The sequence below is a fragment of the Lactuca saligna genome, chromosome 3, assembly GCF_052625555.1.
Source record: "Lactuca saligna cultivar CGN05327 chromosome 3, ASM5262555v1, whole genome shotgun sequence".
NCBI lineage: Eukaryota > Viridiplantae > Streptophyta > Magnoliopsida > Asterales > Asteraceae > Lactuca > Lactuca saligna.
The window spans coordinates 34,096,422-34,107,488 of record NC_136419.1 but is presented as its reverse complement, the minus strand read 5'-3'; the positions used below and the strand labels follow the sequence as shown (position 1 = coordinate 34,107,488).

The 11,067-nt window shown below is 33.6% G+C and overlaps 1 protein-coding gene across 1 annotated transcript; it reads left to right on the top strand.

Moving 5' to 3' along the window:
• The first annotated feature begins 6,807 nt into the window (after nucleotides 1-6,807).
• On the top strand, nucleotides 6,808-8,851 carry LOC145035343 (cytochrome P450 CYP72A219-like). Its single transcript, XM_078983896.1, has 5 exons — nucleotides 6,808-7,096; nucleotides 7,252-7,472; nucleotides 7,583-7,830; nucleotides 7,948-8,335; nucleotides 8,420-8,851. The coding sequence occupies exons 1-5, from the start codon at nucleotides 6,808-6,810 to the stop codon at nucleotides 8,849-8,851; spliced, it is 1,578 nt and encodes a 525-aa protein (XP_078840022.1).
• Nucleotides 8,852-11,067: the final 2,216 nt, after the last annotated feature.

Sequence of the window (11,067 nt, the reverse complement as noted above, 5' to 3'; positions counted from 1 at the left end):
TTTATCCCTTCATAAATCGGCCTCACACCCTTGATTTTTTTTGTAGTTGATCTTGAAAAAGACAATCTTTTTCCGCCACTAGCAGCAGGTCATCGCCTCATTCCTTTCTATCGGCGCCCTACACTTCACATATAAGCCCCAAATTCATTGGCCGACAAGAAAATGTGACAGCAACCCTGGAAGATGTTCGGTGGCAGTCCAAGCCGAAAATGGTGGTACGATGGGCGAATGGGAAGGAGATTCAAGCCTTCGTGTCACTCTTTCCTGTCACAGGGACGAAAAAACACGAAGATAACCCTTGATCTTTTCCCACTGAATCCTTTCAAGCTTCAAGATTTCGAAGCATTTCATAAATCCCTAATTAATTCAAAAAATAATCAAATCAAATGTTACTCCACTTGACAATTCCCCAATCTCAACCACACCCGCAACCCTTGTTCTTTATAATTATATGCTTCAACTGTCTACAACTATGGCACAATCGACTAAGAAAAGAAGCCACAAACAACGGTTGCTTGGAAAGTTATCTACAAGAGGATTTCAATGATGGGTAATCGGGAAAAGGGGTCGAGCAGTGTGTTGAATCAATGGGAGAATGAAGGCAAAACCACTACAAAGTGTGAGTTTTGTAGGCTTGTGAAAGATTTGAGGAAATATGGTCGGTGCAATCTTGCTCTTGAGGTATGTTTATTTGGCATTTCTCTTTCACTTTAATTCATGGGTTTCTTCGATATTGTTCTGATTACCTATAAATTTGATATTTTGATTCATTCTTTATCGAATCACTCATAAAGCCTTGGGTTGAAAGATATTTAGTTGTGAATTGAGAAACATAACAACCTTAGGAGCTGCGAACACTGAATTTCAATAATCTATTTGTATGTGAGTAATAATAAGCAATAACAAACCACACACAACACCTAAATCCATGATTTATGAAACATAAATTATATACTTTCTTGCAGGTGTTCAACTAACATCCTATTTGATCGCATATGTTAGTAAAACTGTCTTCTAGATTCCTGTGAGCTCTACTAGAACGAAATCTTCAATTCCGATTCTATCAAAATAGAAACGAGAGATATCAAAGCAAAACAGGATACCTATGAAACTTACAACATTCTACTGGAATGAAATCTTGAATTTTGATTCTGTCGGAATAGAATCTTGCAGATGAACATTGTAGGGGATGAAGATGAACAATGACCACCAATTTTCCAAAAAAAAAAAAATGGATTATTCCACCAGAATAATATTCAATATTATGAAAAAAAAAATATATGTAATAGTATAATCTGGTAGAATGATTTATATATTGTATTTCTTTGTTATTAATAAGTGTAACATTCTTATAGAATAGTATGTAATTTTTTTTTCTTCTTTAAGAATGTAATGAAATTTTTTTGAACTTGTATCCAAAATTTTGTTATTCTTCAAGAATTTCATTAAATCAAAATATATATTATGTCAGAATGTCTGTTCTTGTATGGTTCAATCATATTTGTTATTTTTCTATATATTGATAAACATATTCCGTCAGAATTTTACGAATTAAGAGAATTATCACACATACAATCCAATTTTTAAAATTAATAGAATCTATTTTCCCTTAAAATATGCAATTTTCCTTCAAATATGCAAATTTTCGTTATTAAATCTATATTAATCGATTAAAATACCCTTCTAGTTAGAATAGATGGTATTTTTTAATTATATTTAATTCAATAATATGTAATAATCACTTACTTAAAATATGTAAAATTGATTGGTTCACATTTATGCATACAATAACACAATAATTACTTTGAATAAAATAACCTAAACCTATATATATATATATATATATATATATATATATATATATATATATATATATATATATGGGATAAAATGTGATGTGATAGATGCATTGGGAAGTGTATTTTATCCTCTTGATTAGTGTGCCACCGATTAAATTGAGAGTTCTCAGCCTATCTTCTAAACCGAAATCCATGATCTCGGTCAAAAGATCCAACCGAGAACTAGGGTGGTTTCGGTCTAAATGAGAGATTCGAGTCCCGTGGGTCCTCAGTGTAGGGGATTTCGGTCAAAGGGGTTTGCAGTATGAAGGTTCTCGGTTCTAATGCTTGTTCTCGTTCCAATTGGTTTTCAGTTTAAGATGTTCTCGGATCAAGGGTTCTTGGTGGATGGGTTTTTGATTTAAAAAAACAATAACATTTTAAGTGGGGCAATTGTTCACTATTTATTGGTTTTAAATTCTTAACCATTGAATTATTTGACTTATATTAGATATAATTGACTTGCTTTGACTTCGGTTAAATTTGTTTCATTTTTATTGATCCGAAATAACCAGTTGTTACACATAATTAGTGATCTTTATGTTGTTTTAATCGGAGGTTTAGGGTTAAAACCAAGGTATCTGTCTGCTTTTTCTTTTTGTCTTAGTCATAAACTCATTATTTATTGTTTTTATCTTTTACATGTTGAGATTTGAGATTATGATTTTATGATTTGCACTTTAAATATTAGGGAGGGAAGAATTGTTGTCGCAAAAGTTATAAATGATTCAGCTCTTGGTATAGCTGGAAATGCATCACCTAAAGTAGTCTTTGTCAAGTGATATTTATTATTTTCACTCAAGATTGTTTGGGTTTTTTTATTCTCCATTGACCTTTGATTTTGTAGTTGGGGCCAATACATGTGATCATGGAGATGACTTTATTTTTGTTAGAGTTTGGTATGCTAGACTCAACTCATAGGGTAAAAAGGGTTTTTTTATCACTCTTTTTCACACAATTCTTTTTTTAAATGAAGTTTATGAAGGTCTTTAAATTTTGTGAAGAACACTGTGTTTTACCAGATGTTGATAAGTTGTAAAATATAGTTCACTCTTGAAGGTTGTCAAATTATTATGACACCCAAATGTCAAAAAAAAAAAAAAATAAAGAACAAAGTTTGAATTTTACTTAATCTTGCTGAAATGGAGAAGAAAATGATGTTTAGTTTGATGATTTTGATTTTGGGTGTTTCAAGTTTGTCTATGGCAGAAACAGTGGATCAAAACGACTGCTCACCTTCTAAAAATGTAAGCTGTTGGAAAAGCAATCCCTTTGGCTACTGGATTTGTGGGTCAAACATCAACAGGAGAGGATAGTGGTCTTGTAATTGATATGTACGCTGCTGGAAGGGCACTTTCATTTGTTGGACCTCCTGGAACTGGTAAAAGGCCACTTCTCTTAGTATTTCCGAAGAATTTGGCACTAAGGTATGTCATTCATACATCTACACCCTATCATCGACTATCATATACATAATTACATATGCCTTTATTGTACAGAAAAGATTAAGAATCTACACATATTTATTTCTGCGTGTCCCATTTTGTCCAATGGTTGGATCAGAAGTCTACTCATCAAAAGTAAAGAAAAATTAAGTGTTGATGGAGAACTTTAGAAGGGTTATTGGTTTAGGTATCAAGGAAAACAAAGAGGTTTATGAGGGAGAAGTAAGAAAAAACTATATTTACCTTAATAGCTTCTTTATGTAGTTATAATTTTTAATTTTTGTAATATTTTTTGGAACAAATGTTGTAAGGTGACTGGACTATCCCTAGAGAAAATTGAAAGTGTGACCGTGGATATAGACATAAGTAATAGATAAAATTGCAAAAATGGTCCCTGTGGTATGCATTTTTTTGGGGTTTCAGTCCAAACCTCGACTTTTTTTTTTATTCATGGTCCTTTTGGCATAATTTGTACGTAGAAATGGTCCCCCGACTTAACTTCCGTTAAGTTTTTACTGTTAACTCCCTCATGTGCATCTCACATGAGGGTATATTTGTCTTTTCACATATAAAGGACCATTTTTGCACCTAAAAAATATATCCCTTTTTTTTTTAAAAAATAATACTTCTTTATTTATTTTAATAATTAAAACATAAAAGGTCTCTCTCTCTCTCTCTCTCTCATTGTCTTCTTTATTACATCTTCCTTCTGCAAATCAAGCCACATACAAACACACTTAAAGCTTGAAGTTTGAAAAGAAATTATGCTAAAAGCTTGAAAAGCAACAATGATTTATAGAGATTGAACCGGAAAAGAAGATACGATGGGATAGAAATCAGAGTTTTAGATTTCAGATCTGTTCTACAATTAAAATTTTCTTTGAAGTTCAACCTCTCCAAAATTTTAAGCTATGGCAGAATACAAGAGATAAATCCTCATTCGATTTATGTGTTAAAAGTCAAAGCCTTTAGATCTGTTATGGAATTTAGAAAGAACATTGGTGTCTGATTTTTGGAAATCTGATTTGAGACCCACCTGTAAAAAATTTCGAAATTTAGACTCAAATGGAAGGATACCACCCTCCTACCTGTTTCTCCGCTGCCCTAGAAGTGTAACACTATTGCCACCTTATAGCTCCGTCAACCACCTGTTAACCACCACTGCTAGATTTTAACATCACCTCCTTACACCGCCACCCTTATTCACTGTTATGGGTTTTGTAAGGGCTGTCAATTGTCGAATGATCTAATAATCTAGAATGAATGATCTAAAACATAACTGATGAACCTGGGATGAATGATCTAACAATCATCTTCAATTCGTTCCTTTGGAGGATAAAAGACAAAACCCCACCAAGAATACATTCTGAACGCCAACATCCCTAAACTAACCATCATCTTCACAACAACCTCAATACAACAATTAATTCTCCATTCCAGCTATGATTATTAATACCTGTGTGAAAGAAGCACCAAACAACCAACACATGTTCCCTCCCCCATCTTGTTATTCCTTTTTCTTTTTTCTCTTAAATCGGACCTACAAATTCAACACAAATAGATCTCTCTTGATTCTTATTGAGTTATTGGGCCGACTAGAGAGAAAAAACACACACACGCACACCTGCAAGCTGATTGAAAGGGAAGGGGCTGATATTGATTTTTTTCGTGTGATTGGACAGAAAAATGAAAGAGAAGATGGTTGGATTGACCTTGAGAAAAAGGGAACGCACATCGATCTTGAGAAAAAGGGGCACCCTCCATCCCGTTTTTAATTTCACACATATTAACTGTCAAATCAATTAGGTCATAATGGGTATATTTGATGATGCGTGTGGCTGGTGGAGAGGCAAGAGGAAGAAGATGTAGTTCAAATGGTAAAGGTGCAGGGTACAGGAGATGCAGTGGAGATTGAAGAGGATGAAGTCGATATCGTTGCTGGTGAAGGCTTAGCCAGAGGCGGAAGATGGTCACATCAGAGAAAGAAAAAAATGAGGGGGAAGATGCGACTTAGAGGAGACATAGGTATGGTGGGGGAGATATGATTCATAGTTCTTCATAGATCTTTAGATGTATCTTAATGAATTTGACGAAGAAGATGAGTGGAGTGTTTTGGGTTGAGAGAGAGAGAGAGAGAGAGACCTTTTTACTTTTTAATTATTAAAATAAATAAATAAATAGGTATTAATTTTTATTTTTTTAAAATTGGGATATATTTTTTTGGTGCAAAAATGGTCTTTTATATGTGAAAAGACAAATATACCCTCATGTGAGATGCACATGAAGGGGTAACAACAAAAACTTAACGGAAGTTAAGTCGAATGACCATTTCTACGTACAAACTAGACCAAAATGATCACGAATCCAAAAAAATCGAGGTTTGAACTGAAACCCCAAAAAAATGCATACCACAAGAACCATTTTTGCAATTTTTTCTAAGTAATATTAAGGAAAATTCAATGGAAAAACAATTATGTTAAAATTTTATGATGAAAAGGCCCTTGCATTTTGTTTACCGGTTATTACTTCTATGGGAAAATGACTTAAAAGCCCAATGAAGTTTTCAAACCATTCAAAAAACCCCAATCATGTTTTATCTGTTCAAGAAACCCAACGAACTTAACTTTTTGTCTAAAAAGTCCAACAAAGTTTCAAACCGTTCAGAAAATTTCAATTTTGTTTTGTTTAAGTTCGTTGGGTTTTTTTTGAACAGTCAAAACATGATTGGAGTTTTTTAAACGTTTTGGAAACTTTGTTGGTCTAACAAGTCATTTTTCCGATACGGTAATAAGTCACGTCATCTGTTTCTCTTATTTGACTTTCGAGAAAGTGTAACTTAGTTGGGTTTTTTAGATAAAATGTTAAGTTTGTTGGGTTTTTTTGAACAGACAAAACATGATAGAGGTTTTTTAAACGGTTTGAAAACTTTGTTGGGCTTTTAAGTCATTTTCCCTTACTTCTATTGTATACTTAGAAATACACATTCCATTTGAATCCCAATTATCAAAAAACTAAAAAGCCGTTATTATTATTTGCAGAGGTTTCCTATTGCATCCATTTAATTTTTTTAAAAAGATACTATGGTATAAAAATCCAAACCAACGCCACGGAACTTCCTCTAGTTATCATTATGATGTCGCAACATTATTCCTGTTTACATTATTATTTATATTACTTATGTTATTATCATTATCATTATTTTTATTTTTATTAACAATAAATTATGGTTATTTTGATTTTGATCAGGTGAATACCCTCAATTCCACCTAGAAAATTACGAGCATTGTGTCAAGAGAAAGATTCCAAAACAATATTAATTTTTAACTAACAAAATTATACCATAGATATGATCTCATTCTTAAAAGAAATCGTTACTTTCAATGTCGAAAGGGAAATAATATTATAAAGAAACAAATATATAAAACACAATGAAGCATAGGGAGCTAATTAAAGTGAATATATCCATTAATAAATACCATCATTCCATTCTCCATCATTGCACCAAAGAACTAGCTCATTTCAATATGGAGGCAACCGTAAGCATGATTATTAGAGTTTGTGGTCGTTTAGGGTTTTTGTTGGTGGTGTTGGCATATGCATGGAGGTTCTATAATTGGGTCTGGTTGACGCCAAAGAATACAGAGAAGTCTCTGCGAGACCAAGGACTCAAGGGAACCTCCTACAAGTTTTTATTTGGAGACGTGATCGAAATTGTGAAGGTGATAACTGAGGCGAGTTCAAAACCTATAAACTTAGCAGATGATATTCTGCCACGTGTCCTGTCATTTGTTCATAGCTCTATTACTACTCACGGTATATATCTACTTCTGTTATCAGTTTTATATTCTTTTATAAAAATTTCATCTAGTTCAAACCTAGGCATTATCACCTTCTTTACTATGTGAACATTGAGATTTATCTTCCTTCTTGTGTTCGAATATCACATTTCCGTATGGGTTATTGCATAGGTAAGAATTGCTTTATATGGGCGGGGCCCAAACCTATACTGCATATAACGGATCCAACAATGATACAGGAGATATTGGGAAATTATGAAGACTTTGAAAAGGTAAAAGGTGCAAATCCATTGATAGCGTTGCTAGCAAAAGGGTTGGCTCGACTTGAGGGTGATCAATGGGTGAAACATAGAAAGATCATCAATCCGGCCTTTCATGTCGAGAAACTTAAGGTTTTGCTTCTTTTATGTTCTTTAATACTAAGAAACCTACTTTTCTAAAGTTAATGTCTGCTTTCAAATTTAGTTCTATAAATATATATGCTCCTTTTGTTTCTTTATAGCATATGATACCAGCTTTTTACATGAGTTGTGATGATATGATCAAAAAATGGGAAGAGACATTAAAGGAAGAAAGCTCGTGCGAAATGGATGTGTGGCCTCATCTCCAAACAATGACCAGTGACGTGATTTCACGTACAGCTTTTGGTAGTAGCTTTGTGGAAGGAAGAAGAATATTTGAACTTCAACGAGAACTGGCTAATCTAATTATAACTCCTTTCAATATTTTGTTCTACATTCCAGGATCACAGTGAGTACATACATCTCCCTAATAATATTTTTTATATTTAGACGTTCTTAAGGTTAGAAAAGTTGCTTTACTTACTTTATAATCAACCAATTGTTAAATTTTTTCACAATGTTAAAGATTTTTGCCAACAAAAAGCAACAAGAGGATTAAAGCGATTGCCCAAGAAGTAACGGATTTGGTGAGGGGTATAATAGATAAACGAGTAACTGAAATGAAAAATGAGAAATATTGTAGCAAAGGCGACCTTCTCGGCACACTACTAGACTCCAATTATGAAGAAATTAAACAACACGGGAATAACAAATTTGGGCTAAGTATTGACGACATCATTGAAGAGTGTAAGCTCTTCTACTTTGCGGGCCAAGAGACTACCGCGACTTTACTTGTTTGGACTATGGTTTTGTTGGCTCAACACAAAAATTGGCAAGATCGAGCTAGAAATGAAGCTTTAAAGGTCTTTGGTGAGAGAAAACCAGATATTGACGGGTTGAGTCAACTGAAAATCGTAAAATTTTCACTTTTCTACATTTTCTTAAAATATACCTAGCTAGTTTCCCTATTTTTTTAACTTTACTATCTCGATTTGCAGATTAATAAAATCTTCCTCGAGGTTCTTAGGCTATACCCTCCAATAGTAGCACTGGCCCGAATGACTCACAAAGAAACAAAATTAGGAAACTTAACTTTACCAGCCGGATCACTCATTCAGTTGCACACAATGCTTTCACATTATGACCCTAGTATATGGGGTGATGATGTGAAGGAGTTCAACCCGGAAAGGTTCTCTGAAGGAGTGTCAAAGGTAACCAAGGGACAAGCCGTGTATATTCCTTTCGGAGGGGGTCCGCGTGTTTGTATTGGACAAAATTTTTCTATGTTGGAAGCAAAAATGACTCTTGTTATGATTTTATCACACTTCTCGTTTGAACTTTCTCCATCATATTCACATGCTCCACGTAGTATCATCACTCTTCAACCTCAGTTTGGAGCTCACTTGATTTTTCGTAAACTTTCTGGTTAGCAACAATGTTCTTGAGACTAAAAATAATGTTAGCTTGTTCATGACCAAACCATGAATATTCACGCAGTTCATGGTTATAACATCAATTATTTAGCTTGGTGATACGTATCATACAATAGTAATAATCTGAGAAGGATTGTAACATATATCATTGCATCGAATTTTCCCATTTTTTCATAGTTCGGACTAAGATTTTCCATTACATGCATACTATATTTTTTTGAAGATGCAAACAAACGTTTAACTTTATACTTTACAAAAACTACAATAACTACTATAAATATTAGAGTAAATTACACGAATGGTCCCTATGGTTTAGGATAATTTGTGCGTTTGGCCTCTAATTTATTTTTTTAACTCGGAAGGTCCCTACTGTTTGTTTTTGTTACGCGGTTGATCCCTATCTTACCTAAAAAGACTATTATGCCCTTGATTTTTTTAATTTATCTAAATAAACACACCCCTAATCCCACCCTCACCTTACCTCACATACCCCCATCATTTTTTCCTCTTTAAATAATAGTCTTTTTAGATAAGATAGGGACCAAACACGTAACAAAAACAAACCATAGGGACCTTCCGAGTTAAAAAAATAAGTTAGAGACCAAGCACGCAAATTATCCCAAACCATAGGGACCATTCGTGTAATTTACTCTAAATATTAGGATCAACGTCGGACAAGTTTTGTTGCTAAATTAAAGATAGAACATTGGCGAAGACTTGGTGACGGATTTTTTTTCTTTTTTCTTTTTACATATTTGCGATTAAATATGGACATAAAAATTGTGGTATAAAGTTTAAGATATAACTTCTAAAATAACTGGACTTTCAATTTCGTGAGAAAGATAACAACTCACCAGTAGAATAAAAACTATTTTTGAGCATGTGGTTGTCATGTAAGGCTGCATGGGTCGGTTTTGGATCCAAACCGAAAATGTTCGATTTTTGGTTTTCAGAACCCAACAAGATCAGTTTTTGGCTGGTTCTGTTTCTTGGGTTCTGAAGTCGGTTTTGGAGGTTTTTTGATTTCTTGGGTTCAACCCATATAATGATGGGTTATGGGTCTAAACTTATGGGTTTTGGGTTTTAACCCATTTTCAAGAAATGCACAAAACCATAATATTCTTCCTGCCAATTCTATATCATTAAAAAAAACACCAAATTAAAGTTCAATACATAAACAAAAATAAATAAATAAATAAAATAAGTCTTACAATCAAATAGTCTATTAATAGTTGCAACTAAAGCCCGAAATAAGGCGAGAAAGCGATTCCATAGCAAAAGTCTTTTAGGGTTATTTTATTTTTCATATATATATATATATATATATATATATATATATATATATATATATATATATATATATATATATATATATATATGTTGCTATGTGAAATCTCGGTACGTACCTGGCCACCCCGATGTAGGCTTCCTCAAATGAGCACTCCAGATGTTACGCTGCATAGAATTGACAAAGCTAGATTAAAAAGTCATATCAGGGATGGGACCTCGGTACTGCTCTCTGATGTATAAATTAGATGTCATGTTTTGGATTAGGGTTTGGGTGAAATTGCTAAAGATTGTTTACCCCTTTCGGAGAGATCAGAGTTCGTTTTATAGTTGAGGTTTTAACTATTTCACAGTCTTCTCTTTCGAGTCTTGCTTTGGTCCCAAGGTTGTAAGGATAAGACACTTACAATAAAATAAGGATGCCTTTTTCGTGTTTCATGGAATATTGCTTTATAGGTTATGTACATGAAGTATGATGATTCTTGGTGTACTGGGGTTAGTACATTTTGATGGGTTAACTACCAACCTACACTTATTTGCCGTTTATGGCTTTTCATCAGATCGGGTTTTTTGGCCGGCTTGGTTTTACGTGGGTTGGTGTCGATACCCTATTAACCCCCCATACTTAATTATTATAAATTGTTACCAAATGGTTTATAATAATTACGCTTTAAAAGGTGCTATCAAGTCTGCTTGTTTAATCAAATGTCGGGTGCCTAGGATTCTGTGTTTCTAGCCACTTGATCGTTTTTTTTTTTTTTTTTTTTTTTTTTGAAGTGGTTGGGTTTTCCACCTCCTCTTCCATAAATACTTGTCACATCCATCTGTCAGTTTTTCTTTTGATACCTTCACCCTTTGTTCTCATTTGTTCTTCCTTGTCCCAATTCTCTCTTTTGTTTAGATTAAGAATATGTCTCGTCCGATAA

Bases quoted from the DNA above. Each gene is read 5' to 3' on its own strand.
- LOC145035343 (XM_078983896.1), top strand. From the start codon at position 6,808: ATGGAGGCAACCGTAAGCATGATTATTAGAGTTTGTGGTCGTTTAGGG. The intron at 7,097-7,251 runs GTATATATCTAC...GTTATTGCATAG, and splicing joins TAGCTCTATTACTACTCACG to GTAAGAATTGCTTTATATGG. The intron at 7,473-7,582 runs GTTTTGCTTCTT...GTTTCTTTATAG, and splicing joins TTCATGTCGAGAAACTTAAG to CATATGATACCAGCTTTTTA.